The 18,935-nt window shown below is 47.8% G+C and overlaps 1 protein-coding gene across 2 annotated transcripts in view; it reads right to left on the bottom strand.

Moving 5' to 3' along the window:
• LOC121576648 (histone acetyltransferase p300-like) overlaps nt 1–18,935 on the bottom strand; it is a 30,486-nt gene extending 11,551 nt beyond the window's left edge. For both annotated transcript variants that reach the window (XM_041889967.2, XM_045222656.1), the window contains exons 1-17: nt 18,558–18,935; nt 15,804–16,420; nt 14,552–14,731; nt 14,059–14,365; nt 13,762–13,875; nt 13,215–13,445; nt 12,677–12,782; nt 12,323–12,457; nt 11,545–11,662; nt 11,172–11,259; nt 10,752–10,829; nt 3,490–3,572; nt 3,064–3,246; nt 2,250–2,726; nt 1,493–1,922; nt 1,178–1,296; nt 791–1,030 (exon numbers count right to left, since the gene is read on the bottom strand). In XM_041889967.2, the coding sequence (XP_041745901.2) occupies nt 791–1,030; nt 1,178–1,296; nt 1,493–1,922; nt 2,250–2,726; nt 3,064–3,246; nt 3,490–3,572; nt 10,752–10,829; nt 11,172–11,259; nt 11,545–11,662; nt 12,323–12,457; nt 12,677–12,782; nt 13,215–13,445; nt 13,762–13,875; nt 14,059–14,365; nt 14,552–14,731; nt 15,804–16,420; nt 18,558–18,651 (3,600 nt within the window). In that variant the 5' untranslated portion in view covers nt 18,652–18,935. The remainder of the gene's footprint in view (nt 1–790; nt 1,031–1,177; nt 1,297–1,492; nt 1,923–2,249; nt 2,727–3,063; nt 3,247–3,489; nt 3,573–10,751; nt 10,830–11,171; nt 11,260–11,544; nt 11,663–12,322; nt 12,458–12,676; nt 12,783–13,214; nt 13,446–13,761; nt 13,876–14,058; nt 14,366–14,551; nt 14,732–15,803; nt 16,421–18,557) is intronic.

Genomic DNA, 18,935 nt, shown 5'->3' on the forward strand with positions numbered 1-18,935 from the left:
AAAGTTAGATGATAAAGGAATACTACTTTAAAATCGCCTAATTAACTTTCAAAACAGTTTGGTCCTTCAACACTAGCAGTAATATAATAATTTTTGTATAGCGCTTTTCAACAAAGTGCTACACATTTTTTTTTAAGTATAAAATAGAAGTACTAACAAACAAAGACTGGAGGAAGGAGAATGAAAAAAAGTTGGCTAATTAAAATCTTTATGTTAAGTATTGCCAGGAGTTTTACAAGACCATGCGACCAGGGAAACTGCCCAATCCATGATCATGAGCACCATTAGACCCAAGAGGACAGACTATTGCTACATCTAGAGCTTCTGCCCAAAGCAACAGAAAATATTTTGGCGTTATCATGGAGGTCATTTGGTTAGGCCAGAGGAATGTGCCAGCCCTGGCTCACATGGCCCTTCAGGCTCACCGTCACAGTAAATGACAACAGCTGTCCGGCCTTATGGGCCATCTGAAGGGCTCAGCCCGACCGCTTTGCCTCGTTTTCATAAAAGGAGACGCTCTAGTCATCCCTGTTGACCACTTAGCTTAGCCCATTCATGAGCAAAGTCAGAAATAGCTGCGAGGTTATGGTCAATATTAAAAGTGTTGAAACTTAATATGGTGGTGTTATACCAAGCCTCGTCTCCATGCACAGAACTGGATGTGAAACTAGCAATGCAATAGAGATGCAATAACTACATCTAGCCTGACACTACACGTCACACACACCAGACAGACACCCACACACCCTAATAACCAACCACACAACCCCGCATCACACTCCCATTTCACCTTCTTGCCGCAGCAGTAACCCAGGCCCTTCATGACGGGATCTATCTCGGCCTCGAACACCTCGGCCAGCTTGGAGCAGTACTTGTAGACGCGGGACGTCTTGCGGTTGTAAAGCCAGGCGTTGTTCAACATGACCCAGATGTCATCCACGTACTGCCAGGGTTCCTGGTACTGACCCGTATCCAGCTTCCGCTTTATAGTGGACAGGTCCATGGGGGTCTTCACTATGTCAAAGTAGTCCTGGGGAGGGAGAAAGAGAGATAGGGTCAAGTTAAGGTTCCTTTATTATTCCACAGGTGGGACATTTATTTGGCTAGCTTCACATGTAAAAAGCACATTTTTGTGATAGAACATTAAACTGAAACAGTGTGAATACGCAGTACGTACAGGTATGCCCAGTAGATGAGGGTCCACAGGCTGTCTGAAGGGCAGAGACTCTGGGTCCTGTCTGTACAGAGATTCCAGGGTGGGTATGAGGGCCTGGCGCAGCTCCTCTGGCTTAAAGACTGAGAGAGGTGGAAGGAGAGGAGGAGGAGGGAGAGGGGTAGAGAGATAGGTTAGGGTTCGAGTTGGATTCAGACACGGATTATAACTGCATACATTTGCAGAAGCAGGAACATAACCACAGAGAGTATAGAAACATAACTTGTACACAGTACAAATGCGATCACATAATCATTAACAGAATAAAGCAGTCCTTACTCTTCTTCTTGTTCTGGGCACCAGACGGTGTACCAGGGGACTCTGATCCCTTCTCTTCCTCTTTCGGCTCCTTCTTCACCTCCGGCTTCCGGTCTTCAGTCTTCACCCTGTCTTCACTTTTAACCCCTGCCAATGATGACGTTTCCATGGGAACACCTTTGCCCCCGTCGCCTCCACATTCCTCTTTCTTCACCCCCTCCATTTTGATGGGTTTGTTCTCCAGCTTGATGTTGGATAACTTCCCCCCCTTGGAGCAGCCTTCCTCCCCATCGTCGTCCTCATCCTGCTGCTGCTTGACCTCCGTCTTGGGGTCCACGGAAGCAGAGGTGTCTGACTGGGAGGCCTGCTGGGAGGCCGTGTCCACACTGCTGACCGACGCTGGGGTCAGAGCCTGACCGTCCTGGGACTGGAAGCCACCCTTCTGGGACATCTGGGGGGAGAGAGACAGACACAGAGAGAGACAGAGAGACAGAACACTGTTAGAAAAGGATAGATACTACAAGAGAATGCAACAACCCCCATGGGAGTTACAGTGAAGGTTTGGAAATTGACAGGCAATTGAGTGCATTCAGGTGAGTGAGAGGTCAGAGGAAATTCCTAAACAATTGATTATTACATTGACTGTTAACTACTCCATTTTGCAGCTGTATGTCAACGTTGTGATCACTTTTGTAAAACTTGTACTGACTCAATGTACTATTCATACCATGTGTTGGAGATATAGCTGTACGTTTCTAAATTATCTAATAAATCTCACCGGAGTGCGAGGCGTGCGAGGGAGCTGGCCTCCATGGGGGTTGGGGGTTGTTGAGGGATGACCAGGGTGAGATGGGGTGGTGGACCCCGCTCCCACCCCCTGCTGCATGGGCTTGTTGGAGCCTGGCCCCTGGCTGCCGGGCCCTAGCTGCTGCTGAGGGCCTGGGGGGGCCAGCTGGGACGGGTTGGGGGTGTGGGGCTGGGGGGTCTGTGAGCCAACTAGCCTGGGTGGCGTTTGGTGGGGTGTGGGGGTGAGGCTACGGGCGGGGGAGGGAGAGCTCTGGCGCATGGCCGAGAGGTGGGGGATGGAGTTGGGCTGCTGGGGGTTGTTGGACAGGGGCAGGTTGGACAAGGGGCCTCCACCCACACTCTGAGGACCCATGGGCCCTACCGAGGGGACACCGCTACCCCCTCCGACTGAGCCGGGCCCGGCTAGAGGGCTGTTGACGGGGAGAGGGGAAGGAATGGGTATCTGAGTCTGTAAGGAGAGAGAGATTGGGAGGGAGAGATAAGGCATTTAGCATTAATAGTTCATACATTATTCAGACATTAACATACATTATGTATGACGGGGGCATCCCTCCAGTGAACCTACATGAGGAAACACTAGGGTAGGAAGGAGGGATTCATTGTGCATGTACAGATGTGTGGAAATGCATTAGTGACTGTGTTTAGTTGGTTTGGTGATGAGGTTCACAATTAAAACCAACAGCATAGAATCCCTCATAAAGGGTACCCAATCTGTCCTTCCGTTTCATGCATCTACATAGGACTTTGAGGGCAGCGACAGACCATATACTTCCACTTTTGCCCACCTCTCTCATCTGTGCCATGCCTCCCTGGTTGCCTTGCTGGTTCATAGCAGGCTGTACCATGCCGGGCTGCCCCGTGCCGAGACCTGGTCCTGGGCCGGAGCCTGGGAACTGTCCCTGGGGTAGGTACTGGTTCTGGAGCTGGCCCACGTTGGGCTGGCCCATCCTGGGGTTCCCCATGCCCATCTACAGGGGACACAACAGACATTGGTTTAGAACAGCGCTCATATTAGTCCTTTCAGACACTTTTGATACTAGGGACTACTCCGTGTGTTGCATCAATGTATACGTTAGTGCTATGACATGATACGGTTCCTCTTGCATCAAAATACATCTATAAGATCTATTGAACACAAAAACGTTTGTATTTGGGTATAACGCTTTCTTTCCAAAACAGCGCCCATTAAGTGCACATAAAAGAGCACTGACCTGGTTGATGGGTGTAAGGGGGAGAGGAGGGGTCGACCTCTGACCCGTAGACTGCATCCCCATCTGGTTGAACTGGTTCATACCTGAAGAAAACACAAGCATGAGGATGATCAAAGAGAACAATGCAGTTGGGCGCTTGTGCATCTAAACACGCTGCGTAACGTCTGGCGTGGTAATCTAAACACGCCGCGTAACGTCTGGCGTGGTAATCTAAACACGCTGCGTAACGTCGTCGGGCGTGGTAATCTAAACACGCTGCGTAACGTCGGGCGTGGTAATCTAAACACGCTGCGTAACGTCGTCGGGCGTGGTAATCTAAACACGCTGCGTAACGTCGTCGGGCGTGGTAATCTAAACACGCTGCGTAACGTCGGGCGTGGTAATCTAAACACGCTGCGTAACGTCGGGCGTGGTAATCTAAACACGCTGCGTAACGTCGTCGGGCGTGGTAATCTAAAACACGCTGCGTAACGTCGTCGGGCGTGGTAATCTAAACACGCTGCGTAACGTCGTCAGGCGTGGTAATCTAAACACGCTGCGTAACGTCGTCGGGTGTGGTAATCTAAACACGCTGCGTAACGTCGTCGGGTGTGGTAATCTAAACACGCTGCGTAACGTCGTCGGGCGTGGTAATCTAAAACACGCTGCGTAACGTCGTCGGGCGTGGTAATCTAAACATGCTGCGTAACGTCGTCGGGCGTGGTAATCTAAACACGCTGCGTAACGTCGTCGGGCGTGGTAATCTAAACACGCTGCGTAACGTCGGGCGTGGTAATCTAAACACGCTGCGTAACGTCGTCGGGCGTGGTAATCTAAACACGCTGCGTAACGTCGGGCGTGGTAATCTAAACACGCTGCGTAACGTCGGGCGTGGTAATCTAAACACGCTGCGTAACGTCGGGCGTAGTAACCAGGATGACTCCTTTGTTTGCTCTTCCCAGGGCAATTGAACTGATTCCAGCGGCTGACCCAAAACATCGGCGGCGGAGGAAAGGCACTCGGAGCGGCCTGCTGGTTCGACATAGGAGGCGCGCACACCACCCACCGCTTCCAAGTAAACTACTCGCTAATGTTCAGTCTAACAAACTCAACGAGCTCCGGGCAAGGATTTCTTTCCAGAGAGACATCAAGACCTGTAACATACTTTGTTTCACGGAAACATGGCTCTCTGGGGATATTCTGTCGAAATCGGTCCAGCCAGATGGGTTCTCAGTTCATCGCGCAGACAGGAATAAATATCTCTCCGGGAAGCAGAAGGGCGGAGGTGTGTGTTTCATGATTAACGACTCATGGTGTAATTGTAGTAACATACAGGAACTTAAGTCCTTCTGTTCACCCGACCTAGAATACCTCACAATCAAATGCCGACCGTATTATCTCCCAAGATAATTTTCTTTGGTTATAATCACGGCTGTGTATATCCCCCCTCAAGCCGATACCACGACGGTCCTCAAAGAACTTCACTGGACTTTAAGCAAACTACATATCCTGAGGCTGCATTTATTGTAGCCGGGGATTTTAACAAAGCAAATTTGAGGACTAGACTGCCGAAGTTCTATCAACATATCGACTGTTGTACTCGCGCTGCTAAAATCCTCGACCATTGCTATTCGAACTTCCAGGATGGCTATAAGGCCCTCCCCCTCCCTCCTTTCGGCAAATCTGACCACGACTCCATTTTGCTCCTCCCTTCCTATAGGCAGAAACTCAAACAGGAAGTACCCGTGCTAAGGACTACTCAATGCTGGTCTGACCAATCGGAATCCACACTTCAAGATTGTTTTGATCACGCGGACTGGGATTTGTTCCGGGTAGCTTGCGAAAATAATTTAGACGAATACACTGAAACGGAGACTGAGTTTATCAGGAAGCGTATAGGTGATGTTGTGCCCACTGTGACTATTACAACCTACCCTAACCAGAAACCGTGGATAGATGGCAGCATTTGCGCAAAACTGAAAGCACGAACCACCGCATTTAACCATGGAAAGGTGACTGGGAATATGGCAGAATACAAACAGTGTAGCTACTCACTCCGCAAGGCAATTAAACTGGCAAAACATCAGTATAGAGACAAAGTGGAGTCGCAATTCAACGGCTCAGACACTAGACATACAGTGGGGAGAACAAGTATTTGATACACTGCCGATTTTGCAGGTTTTCCTACTTACAAAGCATGTAGAGGTCTGTAATTTTTATCATAGGTACACTTCAACTGTGAGAGACGGAATCTAAAACAAAAATCCAGAAAATCACATTGTATGATTTTAAAGTAATTAATTTGCATTTTATTGCATGACATAAGTATTTGATCACCTACCAACCAGTAACAGTTCCGGCTCTCACAGACGTGATAGTTTTTCTTTAAGAAGCCCTCCTGTTCTCCATTCATTACCTGTATTAACTGCACCTGTTTGAACTCATTACCTGTATAAAAGACACCTGTCCACACACTCAAACAGACTCCAACCTCTCCACAATGGCCAAGACCAGAGAGCTGTGTAAGGACATCAGGGATAAAATTGTAGACCTGTACAAGGCTGGGATGGGCTACAGGACAATAGGCAAGCAGCTTGGTGAGAAGGTAACAACTGTTGGCGCAATTATTAGAAAATGGAAGAAGTTCAAGCTGACGGTCAATCACCCTCGGTCTGGGGCTCCATGCAAGATCTCACCTCGTGGGGCATCAATGATGAGGAAGGTGAGGGATCAGCCCAGAACTACACGGCAGGACCTGGTCAATGACCTGAAGAGAGCTGGGACCACAGTCTCCCCCTGCTCAAGCCAGCGCATGTCCAGGCCCGTCTGAAGTTTGCCAATGACCATCTGGATGATCCAGAGGAGGAATGGGAGAAGGTCATGTGGTCTGAAGAGACAAAAATAGAGCTTTTTGGTCTAAACTCCACTCGCCGTGTTTGGAGGAAGAAGAAGGATGAGTACAACCCCAAGAACACCATCCCAACCGTGAAGCATGGAGGTGGAAACATCATTATTTGGGGATGCTTTCCTGCAAAGGGGACAGGACGACTGCACCGTATTGAGGGGAGGATGGATGGGGCCATGTATTGCAAGATCTTGGCCAACAAGCTCCTTCCCTCAGTAGGAGCATTGAAGATGGGTCGTGGCTGGGTCTTCCAAAATGACAACGACCCGAAACACACAGCCAGGGAAACTAAGGAGTGGCTCCGTAAGAAGCATCTCAAGGTCCTGGAGTGGCCTAGCCAGTCTCCAGACCTGAACCCAATAGAAAATCTTTGGAGGGAGCTGAAAGTCCGTATTGGTCTGTATGGAGGAGTGGGCCAAAATCCCTGCTGCAGTGTGTGCAAACCTGGTCAAGACCTACAGGAAACGTATGATCTCTGTAATTGCAAACAAAGGTTTCTGTACCAAATATTAAGTTCTGCTTTTCTGATGTATCAAATACTTATGTCATGCAATAAAATGCAAATTAATTACTTAAAAATCATACAATGTGATTTTCTGGATTTTTGTTTTAGATTCCGTCTCTCACAGTTGAAGTGTACCTATGATAAAAATTACAGACCTCTACATGCTTTGTAAGTAGGAAAACCTGCAAAATCGGCAGTGTATCAAATAATTGTTCTCCCCACTGTATGTGGCAGGGTCTACAGACAATCACAGACTACAAAAGGAAAACCAGCCATGTCGCCGACGTCTCGCTTCCAGACAAGCTAAACACCTTCTTCGCCCGCTTTGAGGAGAGTGCCACCGACGAGGCCCACTACCAAGGATTGCGGCCTCTCCTTCTCCGTCGCTGACGCGAGTAAGACATTTAAGCATGTTAACCCCCGCAAGGCTGCCGGCCCAGACGGCATCCCTAGCAGTGTCCTCAGAGCATGCACAGACCAGCTAGCTGGTGTGTTTATGGACATATTCAATCTCTCCCTTTCCCAGTCTGCTGTTCCCACATGCTTCAAGATGGCCACCATTGTTCCTGTACCCAAGAAAGCAAAGGTAACTGAACTAAATTACTATCACCCCGTAACACTCACCTCTGTCATCATGAAGTGCTTTGAGAGACTAGTCAAGGATCATATCACCGCTGCCTTACCGGTCACCCTAGACCCACTTCAATTTGCTTACTGCCCCAATAGATCTACAGACAATGCAATCGCCATCACACTGCCCTATCCCATCTGGACAAGAGGAATACCTATGTAAGAATGCTGTTCATTTACTATAGCTCAGCATTCAACACCATAGTACCCTCCAAGCTCATCATTAAGCTCGAGGGCCTGGGTCTGAACCCCACCCTGTGCAACTGGGTCCTGGACTTCCTGACGGGCCACCCCCAGGTGGTGAAGGTAGGAAACAACATCTCCACTTCGCTGATCCTCAACACTGGGGCCCCACAAGGGTGCGTGCTCAGCCCCCTCCTGTATTCCCTGTTCACCCATGACTGTGTGGCCAAGCACACCTCCAACTCAATCATCAAGTTTGCAGACGACAACAGTAGCAGGCTTGATGACCAACAATGACGAGACAGCCTACAGGGAGGAGGTGAGGGCACTGGGAGTGTGGTGCCAGGAAAACAACCTCTCACTCAACAAAACAAAAAGGAGATGATCGTGGACTACAGGAAACAGCAGAGGGTGCACCCCCCTATCCATATCAACGGGACCGCAGTGGAGAAGGTAGAAAGCTTCAAGTTCCTTGGCGTACACGTCACTGACAAACTGAAATGGTCCACCCACGCAGACAGTGTGGTGAAGAAGGCGCAACAGAGCCTCTTCAACCTCAGGAGGTTGAAGAAATTTGGCTTGGCACCTAAAACCCTCACAATTGAGAGCATCCTGTCGGGCAGTATCACCGCCTGGTACGGCAACTGCACCGCCCGCAACCGCAGGGCTCTCCAGAGGGTGGTGCGGTCTGCCGAACGCATTCCCGAGGGCAAACTACCCGCCCTCCAAGACACCTACAGCATCCGATGTTACAGGAAGGCCAAAAAGATAATCAAGGACATCAACATTTACATTTTAGTCATTTAGCAGACATCAACCACCCGAGCCACTGCCTGTTCACCCCGCTATCATCCAGAAGGCGAGGTCAGTACAGGTGCATCAAAGCTTGGACCGAGAGAATGAAAAACAGCTTCTATCTCAAGGCCATCAGACTGTTAAATAGCCATCACTAGCACATTATAGACTGCTGCTGCCTATTGCAATCACTGGCCACTTTAAGAAATGGAACACTAGTCACTTTAATAATGTTTACATATCTTGCACTACTCATCTCATATGTACAGTGAGGGGAAAAAAGTATTTGATCCCCTGCTGATTTTGTACATTTGCCCACTGACAAAGACATGATCAGTCTATAATTTTAATGGTAGGTTTATTTGAACAGTGAGCGACAGAATAACAACAAAAAAATCCAGAAATACGCATGTCAAAAATGTTATAAATTTATTAGCATTTTAATGAGGGAAATAAGTATTTGACCCCTCTGCAAAACATGACTTAGTACTTGGTGGCAAAACCCTTGTTCGCAATCAGAGGTCAGACGTTTCTTGTAGTTGGCCACCAGGTTTGCACACATCTCAGGAGGGATTTTGTCCCACTCCTCTTTGCAGATCTTCTCCAAGTCATTAAGGTTTCGAGCCTGACGTTTGGCAACTCGAACCGTCAGCTCCCTCCACAGATTTTCTATGGGATTAAGGTCTGGAGACTTTACTTTTAAGTTATTTAGCAGACGCGCTTATCCAGAGCGACTTACAGTAGCAATGAGTGCATACATTTACTGGCTAGGCCACTCCAGGACCTTAATGTGCTTATTCTTGAGCCACTCCTTTGTTGCCTTGGCCGTGTGTTTTGGGTCATTGTCATGCTGGAATACCCATCCACGACCCATTTTTCAATGCCCTGGCGGAGGGAAGGAGGTTCTCACCCAAGATTTGACGGTACATGGCCCCGTCCATCGTCCCTTTGATGCGGTGAAGTTGTCCTGTCCCCTTAGCAGAAAAACACCCCCAAAGCATAATGTTTCCACCTCCATGTTTGACGGTGGGGATGGTGTTCTTGGGGTCATAGGCAGCATTCCTCCTCCTCCAAACACGGCGAGTTGAGTTGATGCCAAAGAGCTCCATTTTGGTCTCATCTGACCACAACACTAACCCAGTTCTCTTCTGAATCATTCAGATGTTCATTGGCAAACTTCAGACGGGCATGTATATGTGCTTTCTTGAGCAGGGGGACCTTGCGGGCGCTGCAGGATTTCAGTCCTTCACGGCGTAGTGTGTTACCAATTGTTTTCTTGGTGACTATGGTCCCAGCTGCCTTGAGATCATTGACAAGATCCTCCCGTGTAGTTCTGGGCTGATTCCTCACCGTTCTCATGATCATTGCAACTCCACAAGGTGAGATCTTGCATGGAGCCCCAGGCCGAGGGAGATTGACAGTGCTTTTGTGTTTCTTCCATTTGCGAATAAATCGCACCAACTGTTGTCACCTTCTCACCAAGCTGCTTGGCGATGGTCTTGTAGCCCATTCCAGCCTTGTGTAGGTCTACAATCTTGTCCCTGACATCCTTGGAGAGCTCTTTGGTCTTGGCCATGGTGGAGAGTTTGGAATCTGATTGATTGATTGCTTCTGTGGAGTGTGCGCCTAATCTCAGCTTGTTACCTGTATAAAAGACACCTGGGAGCCAGATATCTTTCTGATTGAGAGGGGGTCAAATACTTATTTCCCTAATTAAAATGCAAATCAATTTATAACATTTTTGACATGCGTGGATTTTTGTTGTTGTTATTCTGTCTCTCACTGTTCACATAAACCTACCATTAAAAGTATTGACTGATCATTTCTTTGTCAGTGGGCAAACGTACAAAATCAGCAGGGTATCAAATACTTTTTTCCCCTCACTGTATATACTGTATTCTATAATATTATACTGTATCTTAGTCCATGCAGCTCTGTCATTGCTTGGCCATATGTTCTTAAATTCCATTCCTTACTAGATTTGTGTGTATTGGGTATATGTTGTGAAATTGTTAGATAGTACTGCACTTTCGTGGCTATAAGCACAAGCATTTCGCTACACCCGCTAAACACGTGTATGTGACAAATAAAATTAGATTTGACTCAAGGCACACTAATAAGGTTACAGAAAAAAACATGATTGTCAACATGAGCCAAATGTAGTAACCTCTCAAGTGAAACTATGAGGTATACCACCACTGAAAACAGCCCAATAATGTTACGTCTCTGTTTGGCGACCCCTCTCTCCTGTCCCCATGGACTCACCTGCAGGGTTCTGCATCCTATTAACCATCTGGTTGGCTCCACCGGGCCGCACCAGAGAGTGGTCAGGGAGGGGACCATCTGTAGGGGTGGAGAGGCGAAATGATGGAGAGCGATAAGGAAGAGAGCGGATGTATTGCAGCGATCGCACTATAGAGAGTATGTGTATCCTGTCTGAGCATCTGTTTGTGTTATTACATATGTGTGTCCGGTCCACTCAGTGAGAGGCAGTAGCTGGCCCAGAGACCTAAACCCTGTAGGGGGGCATGCTAGCTGGCCCAGAGACCTAAACCCTGTAGGGGGGCATGCTAGCTGGCCCAGAGACCTAAACCCTGTAGGGGGGCATGCTAGCTGGCCCAGAGACCTAAATCCTGTAGGGGGGCATGCCAGGCCCAGGACCAGGCTGAGTGGGCACCAACATACCCTGCTTCTGGAGCCGCGTCCGCCTCTTCTCCTCCAACTCCTTCTGGATCTTATAGATCTTCTCAGCCAACAGGTGGTAGTACTCCGCCTGGGAGGAGGAGAGAGCGATTAAGCAAGGAGAAAGGATAGAGTGAGATGAATGAAGGTTAGGAAGAGGATGATCGAAGAGGGGGAATGATGAGAAAGGGGAATAGCGTAAGGGAAAGAGAGGGGGAATTAGTTAGAACATAATAGGAATAGACAAATACACGAAAGGAGACAAATTCTGAAGTGCACTTGTATTCCACAGACAGTTGTATTGTCTTAGGGTTGGCCCCCTCTCAATAGAAACTCAGTGAAAGAGTCTCTTCACTCAGTCAGTGTAGCAGCTTACCCTGCTGTTGGCAGACTCGTACATGTCCCCCTCCACCTTCCTAGCATACGCCACTAGGTTCTCCATCCGTCTGTCCTTCAGAGCAGCAGGGTCTGGGGTCGGGAAGATGGCTTGTACCCTACACACACACACAAGACATTAGGGAAACTGGGAGGAAATGTGAACGAGAGTAGGACGCAAAGCACATTTCAGAGCAAATAAAACTTTTGTTAACTTTTATTTTGTCCCATCGAGATAATGATTAAAAGAGGAACCCTAGCGGAGATACAGCAGGGAAGAGTGTCGTAAGCAGACTCAATCACACCTAGCTAGCCGTGTCTGAGCTGGATGACAGTGGGGAGGTGCTTAGATGTGGTGAATGTGGTCAGTGTGTTTTGTCATAGTCAGTGTTTCTATAGTTCTGCACTGCATGAAATCTCAGAGGATGTGAGTTTACTGTGAAACTGTCTGTGGCCTGTTCGGCAATGTCTGGGCTGGTACATTTACCACATACTTCTCTTCATATTTCCTATTTTTCCTAGCAATTCAATGTTCCATGTTCTTACAGGATACCCATCTATGACATGAGATAGCTGCATTGAAACGGAGGCTAGTTTTTGGCTTGTATACAACTAATTGAACCAAATTCAAAAGAAAGAAAGACTTCTAAATCAAAAGCCAAGTTTAGCAGGATGTCTTCATTATCTATAGGCTGTAACTCTTTAGCTGTATAAGACTGTGTTTTTAGGCCTCATCCAGAGGCTGTATTGTCCCTCCATCCCAGCTCAAAGTCACTTACAGTTTGTGCACCAAGTGGTTCCTCAGGTCCTGGGTGATGTCCTCGTGCCAGCTCTTCCTCATGCCCGCTGCCGAGGGTGGGGTCGCCGTGGGCATGGACCCCATGTTACCCGCCCCGCCCGCGTCGCTCATCAGACTAGAACACAAAGTTAAATTCATCACTAAAATTATTTTATGTTTTTATCCAGAAATTACTTAACTTTGAGTGTTTGATAGCGCCTGCCTGGAGTGTCAGGTGTGGTCGATGGGATTTGCACTTTTGGGACTATTCTATTGGTTCCATTGCGCCAAAACGCAGCTAGAAGTATTGAAAAGAAAGCTAATAATTATATTTGAAGGCAGGTCTGCTACTCACCCCTGGGAGTTCATGTTGAGGTGTAGCATGGTGTCCTGTAGCAGGCTGGCCTGCTGGTTCTGGGGTGAAACACCCACTCCTCCATTCACCCCCATCGGGTTACCACCTGACAGGGAGTAAGAAACATTAATACACACGGTCAATATTCAACATGACCTTTGTTTGTGGCTCTGAGAATCCAAAAAAACAAACACTACTTAGAAGTCAATGACAGAAATTCTTCCCCCTGCATGTTTTATTTGCAAATGACTTGATAAAAAGGTCAACTTGACAAATGTTGACAAACAAAACGTGCAGAGGTAAACGTGTGTGTGTGTGTGTGTGCTGGAGTAATTCCCATTAAAGTGGAGAAGAGGGGGAGGTTTCGGGTTAGGGAAAGCAGCAGTATAAACTTACTACTGTGGATATTGACTGGTTACAGCTTCAATCCCCAAGAGGAACATGCACACTGTTGCTGTAGTACATCAATTACTTACACCAGTAAAAATTAAATAAAAAAAACATACAGTAGACTGGACTAGCTAACTAAACAGCTTACCCATGGGATTGAGCGGCCTCATGCCCGGTTGGCTCTGCAGGCCCTGTGAGGGCAGAGAGGCCTGGTTTTGGATCTGGGTGCCCTGGTAAGTGAGCCCCAGGGCTGCGTAGGCCCTCTCGATGGAGCTGGGGTCCATCTGGCTGGGGGGGTTGAGGTTTGGGGTGCTGGGCTGGCTTCCGGGCACTGAGCCCAAGGAACTACCCAGACCTACACCAGAACCTCCTAGTAGAGCTGTAGAGACGGGAGAGATCGATGGCTGATAATACTTCTGTCCTCTAGGACATATGCTATGAACACCTAGGTCAGGAACAAGGCATTCTTCTGTCAAAGTTTAAAACGTAGTCACTTACAACATATTTATAAGGCAACAGTCCATGGCAGAGTGCAATCATAAAACAATGTCCATCCATACACACTACTTGAAAGAGTTGAGACCTGACGGCTCTTTAAACCCAATAAGACTACTACAAGCGCATACAACTATTACACGAGCCAGCTAACAGACTGAGGGAGGGAGGGGTAGAGAGAGAACAGCAGATACACTCACACTGCTGGTTCCTCTTGTCCCCTGCGTTCTTGAGCGGCAGGCAGACCGGACAGTCGTGCCGCGTACAGTTCTTCCAGTGAGAGATGATCTGTCTGGATGAAGCACAGTGAGCCACTGGGGCAGAGAGAGGGAGAGGGGGGTGGGACAGAGAGAGAAGGAAAATATAAAGGGGAGGGAGGGAGAAAAAGCTAATGTGATGAGTACTTCAGACAGCGCTTGATGAATATCATACACATCTCGGGTATAGGTGTGACAGGGAACCATCTTGCAGGTCTACTCTGCGTCTCATCAGCTCACCTTGGCAGGACTTGCCGGCCTGGCAGTGGGTCATGTGGTTGAGGACGTTCTTCATGGTGCGGCAGTGTGGTAGGTTGCACTGGCGCACCTCCCCGTTGGCTTGCTCCCGCCGCTGGCACTTGTGTGCGTGGAGCAGGAGCACTAGCTGCTGCTGGATAAGCTTGCGCTTCTCGGGGTCGGCCGTAGGGGGTGCCCCGGCTGCTGCGGCTGCAGACACGGCAGGCCCCAGGCCTCCCTGGGCGTTGGGGACCATCCCTGCAGTGCCCCCGGCTCCACCGCCCACACCTGCAGCAGATTGCTGGGAGGCCTGGGGATAGAGCGGAGGAACAGAGAAAAGACAACAACCGACATTAATGCAACCATAATCGTAGGTTAAGGGCTGGTCATTGCAGTTGACTGGTACCCAAAAAAGGTAGCACCTCCTGCATAAGAAGGCTCCGTGACAGGTAAGTTAGAAATGATAGGTAGGAGACTAGCTAGCCAACTTCCTTACCATGGCAGCCATGCCCTGCATGGGCTGGCTCTTCTTGTCCATGCTGAACTGGGCCAGGCTGTTGGGCATGGAGCCTTTGTTCTGGAGTGGAGGACCCAGCCCTGCTCCCCCAAGGCCTTGGCCTGCTTGCTGCCCTCCATAGGGGCCTCCATAGGGGCCCGGGTTACCCATCATACCCATCTGAGGAGGGGGGGGACAACGACAGTGAAATAAATTGACATCTATTTCTACAGCTTTTATATGCTGTTCCAAACAATGAGTTAGAAAATGTAAGTGTTCAAGTCAATTGAATTGTGTCGTTTCAGACAGAGTAGTCCTGTTAAATGAACACAACCACAGGGGTATTACTCACTAACAAAGTGAAGAGCATCAAAGCTAAAAGAACAACCATCTCCCTTTCAGAGAGCGATTATTAAATCATGCTGCTTTTTACCACTAATCATCTTCCCCTCCCTGCCATTTACACACCAATTAAATCAACCACTTCTAAAGAGAGACAATATACTTAATTTCTAATCAATTAGCGGCAGGTAGCGTTGGTGGGTTCAATTAACTCATTAATGATGTCTCAGAACAGGTAGCCCAATTACCACTCCGCCATGCCACGGTTGCCCCACATTTCATGTTGACATGTTGGAATAAGACGACCACTGATGTGTTCAATTAATCAAGGGCTTCCACAGGGCTCCCAATTTGTAGTAAAATATCACATTTTATAAAGTCCGTTTTACATCAGCAGTTGTCACAAAGTGCTTATACAGATACCAAGCCTAAAACCCCAAAGAGCAAGCAATGCAGAAGGCAGTGGCGCTGGTGTGTGTGCATCTCCCCCTCTCTAAGAGCTGGGGGTTAAGTGAATGTTTTCATCAATTTGCATATATCCCTCCTCCCCAGCTTTCTCCCTCCATATCCCAGCCATGCTCTTTTCAATGGTCTTCCTCCTCCCCGACAGAGCCCTTAACCACCCCGAGCTTTTGATATCTTTTTGATCTTTTTTTTTTTTTTAAACCATGATTAATACATCCTTAATATGAGTAATGAATAATGCTATTTTAGCCTGCTCTCTTTTCGCGTGAATAAACTGTTGCATTGTAATGTTGTGTGGGCAAAAAATAACTGCATATAGCTTTCTTGGTCAGGGGGGCTTACTTGAAAAAAATACACCAATCTTAATGTCCCCTCCTTGGTAAAATAAAGAACTGGTCAATTAAAAAAACATATCTGCCCTGTTGTCTGAAGGGTCCATACATACCTTGTTCATTGCTCCAGGTTGCTGTACTCTGAGTCCAGACTGTCCACCAGCCCCCTGCTGCTGTTGTTGCTGCTGCAGATTCTCAGCCAGCAGGTTACTGTTCCCCCCCATCCCCTGGTTCAAGAAGCCCATCCTGGGGGATCCGTTCATCACCTGCCCGCCCATCATGGATTGCTGCTGCTGTCCGTTGCCCTTCTGGGCCCCCATCATGCCCCTGTTCATGCCGCCCACCATCCCCGCCTGCTGCTGCATCATGTTGGCCTGCTGCTGGGGAGAGAGGTGTTGCTGCTGTCCCATGCCCTGGGGCCCAGGGGAAGCCTTCATGTTCCCCAGGTGGCCCATGCTGGCCCCGCCTGGGCTGCCCAGTGCGCCCTGCTGGGTGGAGGCGTGCGGAGCACCTGACCGAAGGAGCTCAGAGAGCTGCTTGTGCTTGGCCACCGCGTCCTGGCCACCCCCTCCTCCTCCAGGGCCCAGGCCCAACCCCATCCCACCTCCTCCTCCTCCTCCCAGGCTGGTGTGCAGTTGACTGAGGTCCCCTCCGTTGACCAGGCCCAACTCTGAGGAGTTGATGAGCTCGTCAGGGAGGTCATGCTCCAGGTCAAACAACGAGCCAAAATCTGTGCAGGGAGGGAGAGAACAAGAGAGTATGGAGAAAGAGAAGAGGGGATTGGAAGATTTTAAAAAAGAGAAAGGGAGAGAAGGAGTGAGAGGTGTGCTAGGGTACATTGCTGGCATAAGAATAAATTACTCTTAACAAAACCAAATCCAGCGCACTGCATTCAAACATAAATCAGACATGGTTGCATCAAATGAGGTGGCTAATTGACATAGCCTGAGAACTACATTTGTATAATGAGGAAAACCAAAGCTTTGAAATGAAGGCGGATGCCCAAACAGACACTCTCCTCCCCCCCACAAACACACACAGTGGCCGACCACAGACTGCTGGACCTCGAGCTAAAGCTTGGCGCAGACAGAGACAGGTTTACACACACAGTGTGATGGATGGGGCTCGACACTGCGTTAACGCCACACTGAGAGAGACAGGTTAATAGAGACCCTCTGGACACACAGGTCCATCACCAGGGTCATGTTCAGTAGGCAACAAACGGGAGAAAAAACATTGAAATGGAGCGAAACAGAAGGGTAACGTTTTGCAAAGATGTGCCAGAGTATTGAACACAACCCAGGGATGAGTCTGATCATCACAAAATGACAACTAGATAATTTTAAAAATTACATATAGGCCTACAGGATTGTTTTTCTGGATACATTGGACTGCCACAGCATTCTCTGAGTATTATGGGGGAAAAATACATTTCAAAAGTGCAGTACAGGCACTGGATAATTTTCTGTTACTAGGGTACCTTGGAACCTCAAAGTATTTTGTGTCAAGTGGCTGACTTTAGCACGTAATAGATGGACAATGGGAGGCCGTAGATATGCAATGGCAAAATGAACGAACAGTTTCAAAAATGCCTTTTCACATAACTACTAGCGAGCATCTGCAGAAGGCCATTTTAACACATCAGTGGTAAATAATGTGGCCCAGTTCTATGGCTTTTTGTCTTAACCCTGTAATTTTTTTGCTTTTTGTATAAAGTTGCTAGCCTGGGTCCTGCAGTCTCTCCCACACATCTTCAGAAAAACTAACAATGGCAATTTGAACTTAATCACTCGGTTAGCGAGCTAGCTAACGTTACATGGATGGGCCTGCTGCAGTAGCTATCTAACTATGTCTATGTAATTCACGTTAGCTAGCAAACATCAATAAAACTAAGCTAGCTTACTAAATTGGAAACATGTAACTTTACCAGGTAACCAGGTGAAGGAAACTTCACCAAATAGTTTGCTAGCTAACGTTATATCGTTTGTTATATATAGTTATCGTTAATGAGCTAACTTTATGAAATACTCTGTTGGAAAATGTCTAAACATCAGAAAGTGTTTAAGTTAACTGTTCGTTGGTGTGTTTATGAGTTAACGCGTTAGCTAGTTAGCATTGAATGGCGATGAGAGCTTTGTCATAACTCGCTTTGAAAGTTAGCTAGCGAGCTGACTAAACAGCAAGCTAGCAACCTACAAATAGCTAACTAGCAAGCAAAGTAGCTAGCTACTTGGCTAGGCAAGCCAATTTACTAGTGAGCGAATTGAACCATTTGTGTTTCATGGATTGCCACTTAGTTAGCTGAATTAGCTAGTTAGCTACTTTATTATAAAACATTTTTCCAACCATCATTTGCCACACCGATCAAGCCGTAAGCTTAAACACTAGTTAGAGCTTTAGCTTACGTTAGCTACTTAAAAATAGTTAGCTAGCTAACGTTAGCCGTGTCGCCTAAAAGGAACGCGTCCTTGTCAATCTCGGGGATATTAATTTAAAATAATATTAGCCGTGTTGTTGACATACCATTTTTATTTGCAAGTATTTAATACCTAAATAATAACGACAAATATACTAAGTATGTAGCCAACTACCCATGCAGCGAGGTAGCCATCAATCTAAGCCCCGCATTCGTAACTCGCTACAGAAGTAGCCAGCGTTCATCGTATTTCTGAAATTACTAGCCTACTGCTAGTCAAGTCCGACACACACTCGCTAGCTACCAAGTAGCTAGAGCTAGTACGACAAAAACAGTGGGGCAATCGCACGGCCCCTTTCCATTTCGAATAAAAATCACAAATCATTAAAAATAATACCAAATAAACATACAAAATAATACCCTAACAAACCAAATTAAAAACAATATTTACCGTTCCCATCGCTGGCGGAGACAGACAGTGCCGGAGAGGATAGTTTAGGCCTCTTTGCTGAAGGCGGGCCAGAGTCCAGAACGTTCTCGGCCATATTTTTTCGAATTAAAAAGATATACGATATCCACAACGGAAGACGTTTTCACGTCTTTTGAACCTTATTTTCCTTTTCGATTCCACAATTGTGACTTTTCCCCCTCCTTTTGGGGGACGAAGGGGGGGAAAGTCGCGTGTACAATATACTCCTTTCCTGGGTTCGCCTCTCGATTTCAGCTTCGGCGTATCAACCCCCTCCCTAGTCGAATTTTTTGTTCTTTATAAATTGCCAGCGGAGGAGGAGGGGGGTCGGTGTGAGAGAGGGAGACACACGTAGCGGCT

The sequence above is a fragment of the Coregonus clupeaformis genome, chromosome 1 (genome assembly GCF_020615455.1).
Source record: "Coregonus clupeaformis isolate EN_2021a chromosome 1, ASM2061545v1, whole genome shotgun sequence".
Classification (NCBI taxonomy): Eukaryota; Metazoa; Chordata; class Actinopteri; order Salmoniformes; family Salmonidae; genus Coregonus; species Coregonus clupeaformis.